We start from the raw sequence: 21,046 nt of genomic DNA, 5'->3' as shown, positions 1-21,046 counted from the left end.
ACCGTCACACTGTCTAGCTCTAGCCCTCTCATGTTACACTCCCCGTATATGCCTTAAAGACAGGAGGCTCCTCCTTGTATTCCCCAAATCTTCCTCTGAGAGCACACAGATCATTGCTGACTATATATGGAGTCACGATGATGCAAAAACCTCACCCAATGCTGATGTACTAGCCTACAAGCAAAGCCCATGGAAAACAAGAACTGACTCTGGGTGTTAGATTCACAGCGGGCAGCACTGCCTGCCACTTCACCTTCATCTCAACTTACTCCTGATAAGATTATCTTCTGTCAAAGTGGAGCTGTGTGCCTACTGGACCTGCAGATGTTTCTGAGATCCTATTACAAAAAGTGCTGGAAAAAAATTCTGGGGGCTTCTGTGCTAGAAGTCAGAGGAGTTCACATGGCAGCAGACATGGCCCCGGGTAGGTACTGCCACTGGCTGGATTGGTGTTAGGAGTGCAAAATGGAACAGTACTTACAGCCCTGCACATGGGGGTCTCCTGTTTGCACAAAGCTGGAAATGTACTTGGGATCGGCCACGGAAATACACTGGCCTTCTAACAGCATTTAACCTGTACAACCTCAGAGCTTTCAGGAGCCAGAAAGATTTTTTGCACAATTCTGTAAAATAAGAATCACATGCCTACCCAGATACCAAAGATTCAAAGCTGAAGGCAGCTGGGAGCCACTTCCCCACATTTTCAATAAAAGAGAAAAACTCTTAAATTAAAGAGGTGTTCACCTAATTCTCCCACAGAGATGAAACCAAACAGACCACACAGCTCATAGAAAAAATTAGACTGTATTCATCATTTCCACTGCTATCCAGACTGGCAAGATATATTTAGCTTGTAACTGAAGCATGGTTAGTTATTCAGTCTCTTATCTGCACCTTGTGCTGATAGTGAAAAGGTGAATAGATGTAAACTGACATCTGAAGCAATCACACATTAGCAACTATACAGAAAAAAGCCACGTTTTCAGATTGTCTTTTGAACTAAAACAGCTTACTCTTTGGTAGCCTTTATTCCTTCTAAAGGCATTTTTTTCAGAAAGTAATTTTTTTGGTAAAATTACAGAAGTTGTACAACTTTCTTGCAAAGAGCTGAGAGATGCACCTAAAGCTTCAGAAATGTAGCATTCCAAAAGCCAGGTGTGAGCTGACAACCATTCATGACAGTTGTGATTTTAAATAAATCCTTCCTTTTTCTGACATAAAAATTGCTAAGCAGTGGTAAGGAAGTGGGAGGGCTCTGATTCACAAAAATGATGGCTTACTTTCTGTAATTGTCTTCTTGTCATTTGGAACCACAAGGTACGTAATAACATCTGACACTTCCATATAGCTTTCCAAGAGAGATTCTTGAATCATTTTGCAAATACGAAAGCCTTAGCTCAGCCAGTAAGTGCTTCTCTCCCTTCAGATAAAAGGACACAGTACTTTTAACCCCACATACCAGAGGCTGGATTTCCAGAGGGGCTGCAATCTAAAAGGAGTATATTGCTAGATAAAAAGGTCTTGCTCTCTTCCTTTTGCTGAGCTTCAATCATGCAAGAAAAGGGGCTCTAAAACCGGTTACATTTAAGGAACTTCCCTTGTTAGGAAATCACATTGCAGAACTGATGAAGTTTGTCCACAGTCCCTTTGCTATTGACAGTTCAGAGGAGTGGGGAGGGGGGAAAAGTCCTTCGTTCTACCAGTGGTATTTTATCTTGGGCTTTTACAGCTATTATATGCCTCCTTTGTGCCCTCCTGAATTCATAAATGGACAGAGGCACACACAAGCCGATTCATGAGACCTTCCAACAGGTTGCAAGTAAGAGTAGCTGAAAAATGCCTATGTCGCTTTGAAATGTAATGTTTTGCATATAGTTTTCCCTTTTTCATACAAAGGGTGTAGGATATTAAACCTATTTTTCCCACATGCGAATTTTCTTCTATTATTTGGAACACTGAAAATACAGAGCAGCTGCTCCACTTGCACTAGCATGAGTTAGACAGAATTACTCACAATGTTCAACCATTTAGTTGTTATGAACAACAGGAAAAGAGATACATCACAAATCTAAAATTCATTTTCAAATAATTAATCATTACAAAGAATGACCATGACTCAGCTTATTGCTCTGAATACTGCCTCTACGGGTGGTTATTTTGTTAGGAAAGAAATAAGCTGCTGCAGCACAATAAAACTTCTCCCAGTAGTCTTATGAAACATTAAGTTGAAGGCTATAGAAAATTAGTTTGGTCCTCTAAATCAGTGTCAGTCTTACAGGACTGTATATCTAACTGCTTTGGCAATGCAGGTCTGCCAGCGAAGCTAAGGTAAAATTCTATTCCCCACTCTTTTCCCAGTGTGGTATCTCAACTTCTAGATGCCATAATGCTAATTTTCACCCTTCTCCATCTCAAGGTTAACTGCTGAGTACGAGGAATCAGTTGTCTTCCATGTGTCTGCTGGGTCACAGTTACTTTTATGACAGCCTAACGAGCAACTCAAAAAGGACACATTGGGGTGCTGAATAATAAAAGAAATAAGGATCAGTGCTGCTTACAGATAGGACTGTTCAGCTGGAGTAGTTGTGGAAGTGGACAGTCAGTGACAACCAGCTTGCATTTTACATCTGTGAAATGCTTCCAAAACACAAGCACACTTATCTAGGTGAGCCGAGAGCACAGCTGCAGTCTATGTACGTATGACATGTAAACTTACATCATGTTGTACTGAATGTGCCTAAATCCACCCAGAAGCCGAACAGTCCTGGGCTTAGTTAGCAATGGAGTGGGTGATCACCTAAGCATTTGGGTGTTGCAACCATAAACCTGACACCTGTTGCTGGGATGAATGTCATATGACAGAAACCAAATGGTGGGAAGATTTTTGAACAAGTCTGTTCAAGTTCCTGAGCTGATGAACAGGAATTATTAAATAAATAAAACAAAACAAAAATATATACAGGCTTAATGCACCTTCCACATATCAGTTTGGAAAAGGTGGGGGTTTTTTTAAACAAAAAAACAAACAAAAAAAACCATCCCAAACCTCTTAGCCAGAAAATTTCAGTTAAAGCAGAAGGTTCTATGTGCAAGAGGAAACAAAGGATGTTCTTTTTTCTGAAGTCTTCCTACAAAAGGCTCTAGCAGAAACAATTCTGGCAGTTTAAAATATTGACGTTTAAAAGGTAACCTCCAAATAGTCTTCCCTATTGCCAATTGAAATATCTGGGAAGAAAGCTGTTCTACTCTCATATGCTTCTTTGATATTACAGAAGTCAAGTTATTTACTCCTCCAGTAAACCTTTAAAGACCATTAAATCTTATGGACTTTTTAGCTTTCAAAGATGCGTCTTTTTTTTTTTTTTCCTAAGAACCAGTGAGTCAAAGAAATACTGAAATACCTTCCAGCTGCCAGAAGAAATAAAAAAGGGAATTTATACTGCAAATAACATACAAGACACAGGTAAAAAAGGTACAAAGTACTGAATCCCAGTGCTTTACTCCAAAGCTTTCCTAACATGAATGCTTGTCATCACATTAATAACGCGCAAACCAATGGACCAAAATTTTTACACCACGGGAACCTAGGAGAGCACCACTACATGTGCCATGTTCTTACACTGCTGCCGAGCTGTACCTTCCTCTGGCCGCGCTGCTGCAGAGAGAACATAAAGCCAGACAAGCACCTCAGGTCTGGCCACCTTCTTACAGCATGTGGCTCGAGATGTGCAAGTGAAATTTCTGCCTCACATTCAAGTGTCCAGGATCTATCAGGTAGTGAGGAACAAATCCCGACAGACTACTTGCACTCTCTGAACTGTCTAAGCAGCTTCACTTAAGTAAGTATTAAACACGCAGGCATGACAGTTCAAGAGAAATCTAGTAGCCCACCAGGCTGTCCATTTACAGCGTTTCCTTGTGATATTATCATATTCAGCAGTGATTAAGTAAGGATATCTAAAATTCAGGTGTCTTCAAAAAATAAAAACCATTCAGCTGCAAAGAAGATAGCTGCATCATTTGGACTCTACAATAATTGCAAACAGTCTCTAAAAATCTGCAACACATATCTATTTGAGTGTACACTGTCCATTTTATTAGAACTTTAATAGTCTTGACGGATGTTTGCAAGACATCTCACCCACAATATATTCATATTTAATTAAGAATGACAAGGAGGAAAACAAGATGGAAAAGACTAGAGGTCATTAGACTCCTTTTTTTAAATAAAAGAATACACATAGGAGGTTTTTTCTCCTATCAGCTTATTTGCATTTTACTTCCTACTTGCTTTGCCAGTAGAGCTCAGTCTTGACCTCCAATGCAGCTGCACTGCCAGTCCTCTGCCAACTGTTAATTGTGCTGTCTTACAATACTTCTACCATTTGCACAAACAGAGACAAGAACGACACCAGCAAGTTAATTTTCATTCCACAGCAGGATCTGAACTCCACCCTACAAGGGTGAAAGGTGTCTGAGTCAACCCATTAAATTTCTCCCGTCTCCTGATACCTCTTTAATTTCTCATTTTAAAGGTGTTCCTAATTATATATTTTGGGATTTGAATCACAACTTTCCTTATAACAAAATCAAATCACATTTCTTTTGACAGTCCAAGAATATACGGTAACAAATGTTGTTAATGGGCTTTTGCCATCAAAACACAGAACCTTTTAACTAGTCTCAAATCTTAGAGTATGCAACTGTTGATTATAGCATGCAGTAGAAGAAAAGCTGTTGGGCAACTTACACTAACATTATTTACAAAGTAAATAGAGCTAAAGTATTTAACAACTACAAAGACATCTTTTTTGGATGACCTGTGAGCACACACAGAAGAATATAGCGCTTGCATACACAAGTGACACATGTATGAACTAGAATAAAAATGCACAGAACCCCACAGGACCAGGTGAGGAGCTGTGGAGGCTGGTGACATCTACAAGTGGGTACAGTAACAGGTGCAAGTGGAAAATGAGCAGATTTACAGCAGCAGCTAGACATATTACATGACGTATCTACTGTGGTGGGCAACGCTCTGAGGACCCTTCAGCTGCTATGTCTCCTGACCATTTCTGATATGACTGTTACGTGGATCTCCAACTAAGGGAGAAAGAACAGGCAGAAGAATTTAGCAACAGTGATCCCTAAAAGTTAGAAAAAGAGCAGCTTGGGCTTTACAAGGCAACTAGCTGGGAGAACAGATGGTATCTGGCCATTCACCAATTCCGAGGCAGGTCTCAAGTATTTCATTAATGCTGAATTTGAAAGCAACTTTGCATGAATGTGTTTCTTCCTTTGTTCTTTGCTCTGGAAGGCCAGCTGTAAAATCATTATAATTTGCATTTATTTATTTTCTGGAAGAAAAAAGAAGCAAAGACCCAACAAGAATTCTGCATGGAAGAGTACCCAAGTTTTAGACTGAGAATGTATCGGATGAAATTTTGAGCATAGTTAAAATGGTCATAAAAATATAACGATAAAACCTCTGCTTTAAAGTAGAAATACTCAGAGTGTACCACATAGAATCACAGAATCATAGAATCATTAAGGTTGGAAGAGACCTCCAAGATCATCGAGTCCAACCGTCAACCCAACACCACCATGCCCACTAAACCATGTCCCTAAGCGCCTCATCTACCCGTCTTTTAAATATCATAAATTTTTTTTACCCGTCTTTTTTACATATCATAATTTAGAGAATTTTAATCTAAAAGGTGTCCGGAAATAAATGTAACAACACAGCGCATGAAGTGAAAACAGTTTACTTGATTCAAACTCAACCCTACCTGTTCCTGTTCCAGTCGGATCACCTCCTTGGATCTGCAGAATTAAAATTAAATCAATAGGTTACATAGATATCTGTGTGAAAGACACTAAATACAAGCCATAAAAGCCAATTCTGCTCAATTTTCTTCCTTCTGTATTGTGTCACGTTGACAAGTTAGCTACAAGGAAACTATTACTACTTATTTGGAGCTTATTTTATCAGCTGGCTGTCATCTCCTACATTACTTATCCAAGAGCAGAATGACAGTTTTATAAAAATAACAGGTGTCTTGTGGGTAAATAGGGAAAATAAACAGTCTCAAATGGGTTAACCAGATCATCCTTTCTATTATGCACTGAGTCGTAACCTGCTTTTTAATTGATGATGCATTGCTTTTGGAACTGAAAAGGCTTTACATTTTGCTACTAATCCTCCACATGATGGGAAGGCAAAAAATGAGGGAATATGGAATATTTTCTGTATCTGAATCTTTATTTCTCAGTATCCCCCTCACTATCTGCAGTAGGGAAAATCCTCATGTGAAACCAATCTTTCAGCAACAAAATTAATCACTGTATATACATGCAGGATCTACAGAAATAATATTCTATATTCTAATGCCAGTAGAGGGAGTGTGACACGACTAGTTTCACAGTAATAGCACACAAGCACAATTTTAGTTGTGAGTTTAACTATGAACTGAGATATACAGTGCTGTGAAAAGAAAAAAGTTTTTAGGATGACAGGATGGAATGTAACATTCAGTGATGTCCCCTGAAAGATGTGCTCTGCCTTCAGGATCAGGTTGTTAATTCTTCTGAAAGGAAGTTACAGGACAGCTACAATATCCTAAGCTGCCTGGACCGTACCTATGTAAATAAAGATCTTTGACTACCAAAGTCAACTTTCTGGTTCACTAGGTGCTCTTCAACTCCTTCACAAAGAAAGCCTGGGCACCTAGTCCTGGAGCACACTCAGAAAAGGATGATGTGACAGTATCCGAGTACCACAACCTGAAACAGAAATTCAGCTGCTTTCTAAAGTTTCATCTGAATGGGATTTCAACAGGCCACAGTATTACTTATCCAAATTAGCATTTCCCTCTCTCTCTCTCCGCCCCCCCCCCCGGGCTTCTGTTCATCAACCACCCACCCACAGCTTGGGGAAGGTAACAAGAGCCTTGCCAAGGCAATGACTCTCAAAGGCTTTGTCTGGAACGCCAGCAAAAGCACTACTAAATGCAGTGATGCTCCAAGTGACAATATTAGTCAGAGACAGTTGTTAGTAAGACTAGTAAGTACAAATTTAGTAAGTTAGGACAATCCTAGTTCTGATGGTATATTTAATATACATCTATTGCAAGTTGTCATGCATGGAAGAAACTAAAACTGAATTAAGCTAAATAAATATTTTGAGGACATCACATACTGTGCATTACACAGGATTTGTTCAATACTCACCACAAAATTACGAATTGATCTGTGAAAAATTGTTCCATCATAATAGTTCTTCTTGCACAATTTGATAAAGTTTTCACATGTTCGGGGTGTCTGAAAGACAAACAGAAGTTTTAATTAAGCAATACATTTAGACAATCAAATTGGTCACTACACTGTTTACAAGAATCATTTTTCATTTGTGCCTTGCAAAGAAACAATCATGCAGGACTCTTGAAGAGGAATGAGTCTCTGTCTACATAAAAAAGATGTAATATATGCTCTTTTAAAGTATACTGGAGAGACACACACTGTGTTAAAGAAATTAAACCCAGACCTTCCAGTTAGCACAAAGAAGTGCTGAACACTAGCTCAGATAACATGAACTCCCAGTAGACATAACAATGGTGAAAGCAGGTAAGCTCAGAGACTTTCAAGTAACTTAGTTCCAGCAGTGTATCATAATCCTGTTCCAAAGGGGGACTTCTAGCACTGAAAAAAGTTAATTTCCTAGAGTAAGAAAGAACCTGACTTCTCTGCTCCATTATTTCAAAGTGAGCACATTGAAGATAACTGGGAGAGAAGCATTTGGTCCTCTTCACCACTTGGAACTAAAAATGTGGCTGACCCCACAAGTCACCGGACTACAGGAAAAATAAAAAAGACAACTTGTTTTCAAAAATCTAAAAAAAAAAAAAAAAAAAAAAAGACACTAAATATATTGCCAACTTCTAATTTGCTTTTACAGTGCAAATTAAAGCTATTTATTTGAATTTATAAGCCATGGCATTCAAACAGTACCCTCTGAAAAACTTTACTGTCTACCTAATTATCCTTCCACTGTAATTGTACGGGTTCTCTTCTCTGCAATACTAAAATACCTTCACATGTACAAATACAAGTACAGAAACAGCCTGTTTTCTATACTTGGACATGTTTTCCAGCCCCACTGTGGATTATATGCATAAATATATTCCAGTTTTACAAAGAATACATCTAACTAATCTGAGTTGTTACAGGCCTTGAAAATACCCTTATTGTTGTATGTGCTTGCAAGTAAAGCCCCAGCATGAGTTGCAATGTCTGTAAATGAACACACACAAGACTCGAAGCCTCTTTCTGAAAGACACTGATTCACTTTGCATTGGTATGACATCATTCTTAGTCTGAGAGCTGCAGAGAGAGAGAGTGAGACTGAGCCATGCAACCTGAAGTGACTTAAAAGCAAAAAAATAAGGCAAGCCCAGTTACAATCATTTGAGGATGAAATAATCTCTATCTTTTTAAAAGCAGATCCATACAAGTATTAATCCGGAACCATACAAAATTTCAATTTTCTATATTTTCTCACCTGAAACAATCATTCTCACCCCTCTTTATTGACACTGAAATGTCTCTTAATTGTCCAAACAAACTCTACCTGCCATTATAAATTCTTTATAATGATTCCTTCTTAATTACTCTACACAGATATAGATGCCAGTTGCCAGCTGGGTGATAACTGGAAAAATAAACAAATTCTAATGCAATCTTACACCAGCTATTATCTCAGATTCCCTATGTAATTCATTACTGGGTTAATATGGTAACAGTACCATAATGGGTTTATGGTAGCATGCCACTAGGACATGTATTTTGGTAGCATCCTGAGGGCAACTCATAAGTAAATAGATTCCATAAAAATTGTTTCAAGCAATAGGAGGTTTTCCTACAGTTTCAATGTTTATAGCAAATTTGAAAATTTTTCTTTGAATTGGACATACATGCTTGAAAATAATCTTTGTACATAACCTTTCAAGTAAAATTCAATCCCTGAAGAATCATTTGTGCAGTGTATGCTTCCTTTACAAGACAAATTATAACAGCCTTGATCCTAATGTAGTGCTATTAGTTATCACTCATGAAAAATGTCAGTAAGGATAAAAATAAGTTTAAAAAATTTCTTTATGAATCAGAAATGGAACAAGCAGGTTTTAGCCTAAGGCACTTTATCTCATGAGAACCAAGCACTCTTTGGAGAGAGAGACACAGTTAATAAGTTCTCTGGGGGGAATACAGCAACCTGTAATTAATTTTTAAAGAAAAATGAAATCAGGCGAAAGACTGAGTCCCCTAGGAATACACACCAAACCGTTTTAAATTTGCACAACGTTGATAACCCAAAGCAGATTTCCTGTTTATTTTCAAAACATCATTTGTAAAACATACATCAAAAAAACCTTGCTCTAGTAATGTATTTTTTATGTAGGACCTATGCTGACCCTTCTCTCTAAATGGAATTCTAGTTATTATATCTTTTCCCAGAAACAAGCTTTTCAAATGCAACTGCAGAAACAGTATACATGCAATGATCATTTCACTGCAAGGTCTTCTTTAAATAATTGCCACCAAATTGGTTCCCATGGTCACCTCATGCATCATACAGATATATTTGGCAGGTAAACAGTTCCTTAGCAACATTACTATTACCTTTTACGGTGCTTTTTAGTAGACACACATAAAAAGGTTTGCATTCAATCGGTAATAAACCCCAGTTTTAGTCATGCAGTTCATCTAGAATATCTGGCTCAGATTATCTGATTTATTCAAAGCAATTAATGTTCTTGCCAAATCTCACACTGCCAAGCACATTTCAGGGACTTTTTTAAGCAGCAGCCTGTCCAAAGCAGGAGAAAAAGGCTTGAGGTTTATGGGGAAGGTGTAGATCCTAAGTAATGAAGTTACATTCTGCATTGACCATTCAAACATAGCCAGTCTTTGAAGTCTTTGTTCCAACTACAAAGACTGATGAGAAATACACATAAACAAACCTGACTTTGTTATTTGAGTGCAAGATCTTGTGCAAGATGTCAGACTGGCAGTCTTGGAATGCAAAACTGTCTACTTCTTCAGAAAATTCCTCCACACCACTTGTCTCACACCATTTCTGAAGGAGGAAGGGATGGCCAAGGCACCTGGAAATGCAGAAGTGTAGGAGGCTACGCCGGTTTCTTGTTGCCTCATTATTGACAATGGACCCCAGGCTCTCTTTGTACTTCTGGCTGTTCTTGTCTCAAATGACCTCAACAGCAGCAGCTAACTTTTCACTCTTTATTACTTTTACATTAAGCAAGAAATGATTTAAATTATTTTAATCTGCTGACTATGACTTAGACATACATGTAAGAAAGTCAAGGGAAAAAATGCCACCTTAATTTGTTAACCTGTTGATCTGAAAGCCACCGACAGAAAAAAGGTTATGTTTTAAATCTACTGCAGTATCTTCTGAGAAGGATGCAGTGATAGTCCTAAGAAGTCAAATTAAAAAATTCTCTCTGAAGAGTGTGGTAGGACAGCCCTAAGAAATCCTCCTTTTCTTCAGTCAAGTTGGGACCACATAAGTGAACACAGTGTTTCTGTATGATCTCCTTCAACTTAAAGACACTTCTCTCTCCAAATGACAAACAGTAAGAAAAAAAAACCCCACAACTTATTTATACCAAAATGAGTCTCCTGCTCCGAGTATGCTCCCCATTTATTTTGTACATGCCAGATAACTGTCTTTCAACTGTTGAAAATTCACACCCAAGACAAGTGGTAACATTTTAATAAACAGTTTGAGACAGGAATCCAGAAGAATACTTATCCCAGAAGATGACACAAATGCTTTGCTTGGCTCACAGACATGTATATTTAATGGGGAAACACCCCAATGGTTTTCTAACTATTCTTAAATCTCCATTTAGCTAACACACTTAGTAGGTAATTCTACATGGAAATACCAGCACTCTACTAGTTACTACGCCCGGACAAATTTCAGAATTGAAAAGAGATTGCTACTATGACCATGCAAACACAACAGTGACAAGAGGCTGACTGTGAAATCATGGATACTGGGAAAACACTAAAGAAAGGAATATAAAATTAAAAAAAAAGGCAAAACGGAAAAAAACGCTGAGTCCTCACTATAAAGTTCTTAGAAGAAAAGCAGATTTTATCTGGTTCCCCCTTTAAGTATCAACCGAGCCAATTTTAGTTTCCTTTTTACCAGCAAGGGTGGCTCCAAACCAGGCAAAATTAATCTCTCTTGCTGCATCCCCAGAGCTGAGGGGTAAGACTAACCAAGCCAGGTCACTATTTGCTTTCTCAGTTTGCAGCTCTCCTTTCTCATCAGTTAAAATGGGTCATTACATTTGTAAAAGTTACCTTAACTCAGAATTTGTATTGGGCAGCTGAAGAGCCAACCAGAAGTAGATTAAAAACCTGCAGCACTCCTGTTGCCAATGTATGGGAGATGGGAAAAGAGAGGAGCTTCTGAGTCGTTGCCATGACTGCGAGAAATAAGGCTTTACTATGTGAAGAGCTAATAATTTCAAAATGCTCCATCCCTTGAGGATCTGCACGAACCTTGAAGAGAAATTTCACAGTAAGCATTCAGAAGCTGTCATTCACACATCTGTATAATTTCCTTGTGCTAATTCCACTTCCCTTTTATTTCTTTTTGTCTCTCTAAATTGGATGAACTGTAGTAGTTGCACTAAACTACAGAGCCTTGATATATGCTCATTAACCCTATGTTTCAAAGCAGAAATAATCTGAAATGATGAAAAGCTTGTTCCTCACAAATTAAAATTGCATTCTACAGCTTTCATCTTATCACACAAATGCCAGAATCACGCTACTAAGAGGCATGAACTAGTGATGGAAATTTCTAAAGCTTCAAACGAAGCCTGCCATTTTTTTAACATAGATCTCCTTTAAAATGCAGGGTGGATTTTGTTTTGCTTTAGTCTATTTACGTACCTTTTTTTTTTTTTTTTTTTTTTTTTTTTTACACAGAGCATTTTCACTCTTGTAATTGTTCATTCTAGCATCTCTTCTAATGCGTGAGCCCATAAAGAGGTGATTTGGTAAGGTTTAAACTCAGTTCTCCCTATCCCTTTCAATCTGCAATCCTCGTAGCCTACCCACCCCACAGGAAAGAACTCGCCCTAAGAAAAGCTTGGCTTTATTTAGGGCTTAGTCAGAGGCAACTGTAATGGAGCAGTTTCAGGAATCACCATCTATCAGGTGCAAGTGTCTGTTTCCTCCACTAAGTCATGGAATGAAACCGAACATATAATGTTTCTAGTGCGTTTCAATGCTTAATACTGTACTGAAAGGCAATTTAAGCTACCCTGCTTCACTTTGCACCAATGGACTAGGAGCACACTCCATTTGTTTCAGAGCAAGAGGGACAAGAAAATCCAAAACTCCACAAAGCCCACTGCGAAAGCACAGAGAGAATTTCACTGCGGGAAGCCCATGACATTTTCTGCTGGAGAAACATTTATTATAGACCCAAACATCATCCCCTGCTAGCTCCCCTTTCCTGCTAACAGTTCCCCTACGTGCAAGAGGGGTTGAGCCAGTGACAGGTTGTGGTGGCAAACAACAGCTGCCTAGGGTGGTTCAGTTAAAAAAAGACACAATTCATGTAAGGGACACCATTCTCAATCTAGTCATACAGTGAGCAAACATGCTCAGGTCAATTTGTGATCTATGATCAGAAAGGCACAGTTCCAGTGAGAGAGCACTGGGAGAGATGAAAGCAGCAGGACATTGTGGGGTAAAACACTTGGCCAGACTCCTACTGATATTAAAAAGAATCAGAACAAGCAAGCTTCAGGTAATAGATTGCTGACTTGATAGCAAACATTTGCCTATTTTGCTACCTCAAAGCCTCAAAGTTTGCTTAGAACAAAGAGCAGAATTATTGCATTCTCATTAAAAACCCGCTATAATTTAATCAGTTATTTAGCAAAGATTCCAGCAGATAGCTAAATTTTACTTTTCAAAGGCGTATCTTCCACAGTACTGACATTAATGATGCTACCAAAAACTTTTTCAAAGTCTAAGCAAGATGCTCAGCTTAGACAAGATGCCAATAAAAAAATGACATACTCCAGTTTTATTTTTCATTTTTTTGCAAATACAGGGACAATCAATCAGTTTAGCTGAGCACAACTCAAGTTAAACAAGGCATCTAATTCACTCATCTAATTTGTCAATGTTAACTACTAGCTCTCCAGAGGCAGAGTCGTCATCCCTAGCTCCAGTCATTACTTTTCCTCTAACTTTTATTTATTGCAGTGGTAGAAAATAAAACAATCCTCTCCCTCCCTCTCAAATTTGTCAGTCACACAAGGGTTGAGGAGCTTGTCAGACAGTGCGGTGCAGGGCCGGGTGCTGATGAGGATGAGGCTGGCAAGCACGACATAGCACCACTAGGTACAGTCTAAATGAGAGCACAACTTTAATTGCTTCAGTAACCTCCAACAGCTGTGAAAGTTGGAGTATTGCAGGTCCCACAGTGGCTCCTCGGCATGTCGTCAGTCTGCAGCTGGCACATAAACTCCACCTTTTCAGAAGATGCAACCTGTAAGCACTTCCACACTAGACAGTGAAGCTCTGGTAGCTGTCAGCCTCCCAAGGTCACCCCGCTCTCATCAGAGGAGCCAAGGTACAAACAAGAAACATGTCAGAGGATGATGAAGAGCAGCAGCTGTGTAACTCCAAACCACCCACCTCATCCTCGGGTTTGGGATCACTAAGTGGCAGACGCAGCTGGTATGGGATGCCTGCACTGTTAAATGTCAAAAAACAAGCGACACAATCCAGTAACAATTGACTCCCTCCCCAGATCCAGCTTGTCAGGGGGGCTGGGGAGGTAGAAAGGTCCAAATGTGCAAAATGTCTTCCCACCAATTACCCAAGGCCAAAGGCTGCCAGGAAACTGTGCAGAGACAGCCAAGGGCAGCAAGCCCCGTGGTGCAGGGAGAGCTTCACAGGGAGGTGGCTGAGCACCTTCCTTAACCCCACAATGAATGTCCCATTCAAGCATGGGCAGCAGGGGACAGCGGGGACTCCCACTGCCCCTTCACTGCTCTAAAACAGCACTGAGGACACGCGCATGATGGCAGCATCCAGATAAAGCATTTCCTACTAACATCTCGCATGAAAATGTTTCTCCTTTCTCAAGTATGGGTATTATGCCCCCAAAGTTAAAAACATTTTAAATATTAGCTTCTAGTCACTGAAGAGCAACAACCTGTTAATCAATATGGCTGCACAGAGCCATTTCACTGCCAACCACAAAGAGCAATAGATCTGTCTGCTACTGTAGCACTTAGAGATAAAAACACACCAGGAACAACAAACATTTTTATCCAGCTGTTCTCCTACTGGAAAAGGACAGTTTTGTTTGTTTGTTTTTAGTTTCTATTGACAAGAACTTTCAAAGTTGAAAGTTGCAGCTCTTCCTACAATGACCTACTTTGATGAAAAAAATATGAAATACTTAATTTACAACCATGCCAAGACCACTGTACTTCATCCCTACAACCGTATTAGTGAGTGAACAAGACACTGGTAAAAACATCAGCCAGTTATTTGCTGGACAGTGCCACAATGACGCTGACAGAAAGTGAGTAGAATGGATGTTTAAATCGGAAAGAAAATGAGATTCAGGAAGAATGGGGAACCTCGTCATGCCAGGAGGTCAAAGGACTTTTTCAGCAACTCACTTCTTTCCCACTGGAAATGGATAAGAAGTTTACAGGTTTCTGATCTTCAGAACAGTCCCTCACACAAAAGGAGAGATGATTTCAAAGACCAGGGGCTGGATTACACATTTATAGACAACAGGCATATTTAACAGGTCAGAGGGCCTCAAAAGATTAAAACATCAGTGTTTGTAGAATAATGGCTTATTCAGATAGTTATGCTGAGACATCACCATTAAGCAGAGTTTGCCAGGTCCTAAAACCTCAAAAACCATTTGTGGAGTGCTGGATGGAGCTTTGAAATCCATCTCACATTCTTCTTTGTTATGCCAACTTGCCCTTAAATCTTAAAGTATTAAACCTGACAGAGACAGGCGAATTTACAAAAACTGCCATGGCAGTTATGGATTAGTATTCAATTACCACTGTCGGCATGTGTTTAACCACCAGATCATTACCGCACAGCGACCACTTGTATGAGAACTCACAAAGGAGAGAAGGGAGATAATACACCAAACCTCCTGTTCATCATTTTGATAGGGTCTTCTGGAGTGTTAAATTTTTATATATATATATTTCCATAGCACAATGAAAATAAAAAAGTACAAGCACTAAACAAGAAAGCCTCAAAGCAACCTAGAGGCAAAAGCAGGAATTTTTACTCCCTTTCACAGGTGCAGAGACTAGGAGTCTGCTACTCTATCTAGACTTATGCAGGGCTGCTGATTCCAACAGGCAGCCTAGGTTATTTGTGTAGCCTAACTCCAGCAATCAGGCATCTATGATACATGTTATTGCCTGGGAATTCAAAATTATGCCCGTATTTATTGCTCATTGTGAAATAAAAAATGGGATACCAGTGATTTAAAAAAAATCCATAACTAAATGACATAGCCACATCATGCAGCAACTCCATGGCAAAGGCACAGAATTCAGGGTTTACCGGCTCCTAGTTCTCCACTCTATCCATTATACCACACCGCTTTTCTGTTTCCAAACCCAACTCAGTCTGACTTTTTGCACAGGGTAAAGCCTCCACCCTGCCTTAAGAGGCTGCTCCACCACTTGCAAGGTGTAACTGCATCACTATAGTCACTAATACAGCAGAATACACACGGATGAGATAGACAGTTGTTCCCAGCAGCATCCTGATTAAAGCAGCTAAAAGAACTTGAGGAGATTAGAAAAATCACAGTAAATAAAATACAAGAAATCCAGGGACGTTCATTGCCTTTCATCAGTTATTTTTTCATAATTTATTTGTTTGGCAATGCATAAGACTAGAGCTGAAAGAATAACACTTGCTGGATGCTATTAAATCTCTGTACTCACCAGAGTTACTTCTGGCAAGTAGAATTTTTGTAAATCTGTTTCCAATTAGTGTATACAACAAACGTTGCTTGTGCCCAGCTGAACTCGGCTTCCTGGAAAATGTCCCTAACAAATGGCCATATGATTAGTCCCCATCAGTAGGAACATACTGTATCTGAATAAGATGACTGGGAGAAAAACAAATGGCAACAAAGAGCACTACACACCCCGCTATGATGCAAAGAGACAACAGTAGTGTACCTTTGCTCATTTGAGGCACAAATTCAAAAGGGTGGAAGAAAATCCAGCTTATCTTCCAAAGTCTTTATTGCCTTTTCTCAGGTCAACGACTTAAACCACACATCATCTTTCTGGAACCTAAGTTTTCTGGTGCTCTGAACAAGTGATTTCAAACACAGAAAATATCTGGATTCTAGCCCTATTTCATGCTTTCTTTCAGAATTCTGTCACAAAGTAACTGATGACTTCAATCACACTGCAGCACTGATTTCCTCCCCTGGATCAATACAAAACATTTCTTGATTAGGTTTTTGGTGCTAGGAAGAATCTCATCACTATCAATATTCTTGATTGGCACCTTAATGTACTAGTGTATGAAGGTCACTAGTTTTACTTTTAAACAAAAGTTTCCACACTTACATATAGACTGAACTCCAAACAAACCATACTGCCAGATAGCTCACAAAAAACAGGGGAAAGAAAGAACAGAAGAGCTGTAAAGGGAGAGGGAGTAAGAACCCAAGGGGGTACTGAAGGCAAAGATGATATTGGGTAGACTTCAGAAGCAGTGCAGACTTCTGAGAGCGCAACTGCAAGAATATTTTGCTTAAACAGGCAGCCCATAGGCATGAAAAGACATTTGAAGATTCAATAGACATACACTCTATGACAGCAAGTATGTTGCTTGCTGTTCTCTATTTCAGCAAGAAGACTTCACCTCAAAGTGTATATTGAAATCTAACCCGTAAGACTATTTTAAAATGTAATTTGAATGTTGCAAGTCCTACCTCCAGACACAGGTATTCATTTGTCATATTTATATCACAACTTCATCCTCAAGCTTCCTAAAGCATTTCACAATCGTTTATTTGCAGTACTGTGCAAATACAACCACTGCTAGGGTGGCTTCCATAATAACCAGAGCACAGGATATTGCTCAGCAATTAAAAGAAGGAGCCTGTGGTCAGGTCAAGTCAACAACCAGTCAGGCAGTGTTCAGTCTTTAAAAAGAGAAGCTAAGCACCACTGTAATATGACTTATAAATCACATACTTGCTCCTGCAGTTGCACTGCTTGAGAGAGTAGATGTATGAATTCCCCACATCACACTATTTTGGCTGAAAATGTGTCATTGCTTTGAAACAGCAATGACAACCTAATACTGCTATTGTCTCTCTCATTCACTCAAGTAGCACAGATCTGTGTGTTGAATCCAGGGGTCCCAAATCTGCTGGTGATCTCAGTGTGTATCAATATAGTGCTTTGGGCTGAAATTTGTTTCTCCATTTCTTCTGAAAAGCTGGGGTACTACCCATGACAACTACATTAAAAAATCATGAAGGCTGAAAAGTCAGGCACCAAAAAGCCCGTGCAACATTAATTTGGGCGAGCATTATGATACACTCCAGTGCCCCCTGACTGCATTCAAGGACCTTACCCACATTCTACACTTTTGCAGGAAAACCAAATCCTGCATATAAACCATTTCACTATGCAGTTCCAAAGAGCTGCCAGAACTGGTTCAGCTTGTGCACTGAATAAGCCAGGAGAGCTGATAAAAAACTCAGCATATGATTAATTAAGACTATTACCATGCATATTCACAAGCAGGGTGAACTGGATGTCTTTAGAAAGGCTTGATTTTCGCATTTCCCCATTTTCTATGTCTGTCTTTGCAATCTCAATAGATCCATTGTAGCTGATCTGTGTATATGTTTGTGACCTATGTATGTGTTGTATGTTTGTAAGATGTTTGCTGTAGCTGCACTGAGCTATCTTATGTGCCTAACCTCAGTGCGATTCAGGAAAATCAAAGTTAGAAGCACAAACTCCTTATATAGTAAAGGGAGAAAAACAAGCGCCTCCCGGAAGAACTGATTTAATAGACCTAGGCTGATGACCTAAAGTGGATGTTTGGAAAACCTCCTTAAAGCAGCAAGTTTTTCCTACTTATTCTAAATATATATTTCTCCCCTGTGCAGTGCCAAAGGTTTGCTTAATTCACACAGATTTAATCAACACAAAGAAATGAAAAAAACACATGGCTAGAGGCCAGTGTTCTAGCAGGTCTGGTTGTGTAAAACAGAGCACGCTTCCAATGTGTACATGAGGAAGCAGTGTGTGTGAAAGGAAGGTAAATAAGGCTTCATCTGGAAAAAAAGGAAACACAATGGATATCATACAGGAAGTTTATAATGGGCAATAGAGTCTGGGTCCTCAGGACTGAGTGACACTGGTCACACATGTGGCCAAAAAACCCACACTGGTAAGAATAGCTGCAGTCAGCCTGCATTAGCCAGGAGCCAGTTTGAGAACATATGGCAAAACAAATTATTCAATGCAATCTGCTCATCCTGCTGCTTCCCCCAAATATTGCTGTACTAACATCCTCTGCTTTTTGCCTTATTACATAGTGTTACTATTTAAGAGCATGGAAAACACCTGTAGGGATGACAGGGACCTACAGAATTACCAGCATGATATGCTGCTGTGGAGGTTCTCATACTGTTTCCATAGATCAGCTCGAGATGTTTACACGCATCTTGCTCCTTACTCGTGCGAGAGAAAGGAAGAGAAGGGAAAGCTAGCAGCCTTGTTCTGTTTGCTCCTTTTTCTTTCTCCCAAGCAAAAAAAGGATGCATTCTTCCAGTGCATCTCTGGATTTCACACCAGGCACCCCAGCTCCTAGCCAGCACCACTGTCCTTAAATTCTATGAGGGTCACAACAAGCAGAAGTTTTACCATTTAAACCCCTATTCACATCCTTCAACTTCCTAAAACATCTACCTTCAGGCCTATAATCTCCTGAGATAAAAATCTCAGTAAACAACAGAAGGTTTGGGCTTTTTACATTGAAAACTTTTTTCCTTTTATAGATGTGGTTGTACAAATAAATAAGCCAGCACACTAGCAAGCAGTGACGTCTGAGACATCAGTGTCTATCACAAGTCTTGCCATGTTTATTACTTTAAGAGCCACAGATTTCCCCCAGAATCAGACTGTACTGACTATAAAAAACTCTAATCTGTTGTTTTTTAAAATGAACGTCTACCTCCTAATGGCAAAGGGAAGATGTTTGAAAACTTGAACCTTAAAAACTGAGACAGCAGGAAGTAAAAAACATATCCTAAGGTTTTCATTTAGGTTTGTTCTGTAAAGCTCAGGACTTAGAAGCAAATCTAACCATTTCTGAGGATCTTAACTACATGTACTCAGGTTGACAGACTGCTCTCAGTTTCACTGAGGTTCTTTTCCTCGTTCTGCCAGTAGCCTGCCATGTAACCTTGGGTTATTCTCTCTTCTCTGTGCTCTTCCTTCTTTTTTTCTCTCTACTTTCCTTGTCATTGTTTGGGTCACTATAATCCTGACCCTTTGAAGTTCTAAACATATACCTTGACACGTTGTAAGTAGTCCCCTAAAATGTATGGGGCTACTCACAGAGAACATTTATACATATAGTAGTATAATATATAAAATAATATATATACATTTTACAATGGTGTTTTGTGTACGTATGAAAACACACCAAAACAACTGAAAGCTAGTTATTTATCTGTATCTATTACAACTACACACTATTCCTTTCTTTGGACATTTCTGTTGCCAGCTCCTATTCTGTTTGTTATCTAGAGAGATTCATCTTATGGGGCACACAGTACCATATCACAGTGCAGCTCCAAGTTTAGGTCTCCTTTATTAGTGTGAAGTCGCACATAGCCCTTCTTCTTCACGTATTTGTATCTCACAACATCTTCTTCAATAGCAGCTGTATCAAAGCAAAAGACAATAATTAGCTCTCTGGAAGCTTACTCATTGATCTTTAGAAATCATCAGAAAACAAATTGCTAGATTCTACTGTCTGACCTCTTCCCCTGGGGTACTGGGTCTTCAGGGATTGTACTCTGCAATTCATAGAATCATAGAATCGTTTAGGTTGGAAAAGACCTATAAGATCATCGAGTCCAACCGTTAACCTAGCACTGCCAAGTCCACCACTAAACCATGTCCCTGAGTACCATGTCTACACGTCTTTTAAATACCTTCGGGGGGTGACTCAACTACTTCCCTGGGCAGCCTCTTCCAATGCTTGACAACCCTTTCGGTGAAGAAATTTTTCCTAATATCCAACCTAAACCTCCCCTGGAACAACTTGAGGCCATCTCCTCTCGTCCTATCGCTTGTTACTTGGGAGAGGAGACCGACACCCACCTCACTACAACCTCCTTTCAGGTAGTTGTAGAGAGTGATAAGGTCTCCCCTGAGCGACCTTTTCTCCAGGCTAAACAACCCCAGTTCCCTCAGCCGCTCCTCAGACTTGTGCTCTAGACCCTTCACCAGCTTCATTGCTCTTCTCTGGACACGCTCCAGCACCTCAATGTCTTTCTTGCAGTGAGGAGCCCAAAACTGAACACAATATTCGAGGTGCAGCTTCACCAGTACTGAGTACAGGGACACAATCACTTCCCTAGTCCTGCTGGCCACACTATTTCTGAGACAAGCCAGGATGCTGTCGGCCTTCTTGGCCACCTGGGCACACTGCTGGCTCATATTCAGCTGGCTGTCGACCAACACCCCCAGGTCCTTTTCCGCCGGACAGCTTTCCAGCCACTCTTCCCCAAGCCTGTAGCGCTGCATGGGGTTGTTGTGGCCGAAGTGCAGGACCCGGCACTTAGCGTTGTTGAACCTCATACAGTTGCCCTTGATCCAGCCTGTCCAGGTCCCTCTGCAGAGCCCTCCTACCCTCGAGCAGATCAACACTCCCGCCC

The 21,046-nt window shown here is 39.8% G+C and overlaps 1 protein-coding gene across 1 annotated transcript in view; it reads right to left on the bottom strand.

Moving 5' to 3' along the window:
- Positions 1 to 21,046, bottom strand: part of PPIL2 (peptidylprolyl isomerase (cyclophilin)-like 2) — a 76,787-nt gene that overhangs the window by 20,729 nt on the left and 35,012 nt on the right. The window contains exons 11-13 of the mRNA XM_009318752.1: positions 19,940 to 20,046; positions 7,231 to 7,320; positions 5,790 to 5,823 (exon numbers count right to left, since the gene is read on the bottom strand). Of these exons, the coding sequence (XP_009317027.1) occupies positions 5,790 to 5,823; positions 7,231 to 7,320; positions 19,940 to 20,046 (231 nt within the window). The remainder of the gene's footprint in view (positions 1 to 5,789; positions 5,824 to 7,230; positions 7,321 to 19,939; positions 20,047 to 21,046) is intronic.

This window comes from Pygoscelis adeliae, unplaced genomic scaffold (genome assembly GCF_000699105.1).
Source record: "Pygoscelis adeliae isolate BGI_AS28 unplaced genomic scaffold, ASM69910v1 Scaffold410, whole genome shotgun sequence".
NCBI classification, from domain to species: Eukaryota; Metazoa; Chordata; class Aves; order Sphenisciformes; family Spheniscidae; genus Pygoscelis; species Pygoscelis adeliae.
Note: the sequence above shows the minus strand (reverse complement) of the source record. Positions and strands in the feature narration are given on the sequence as shown.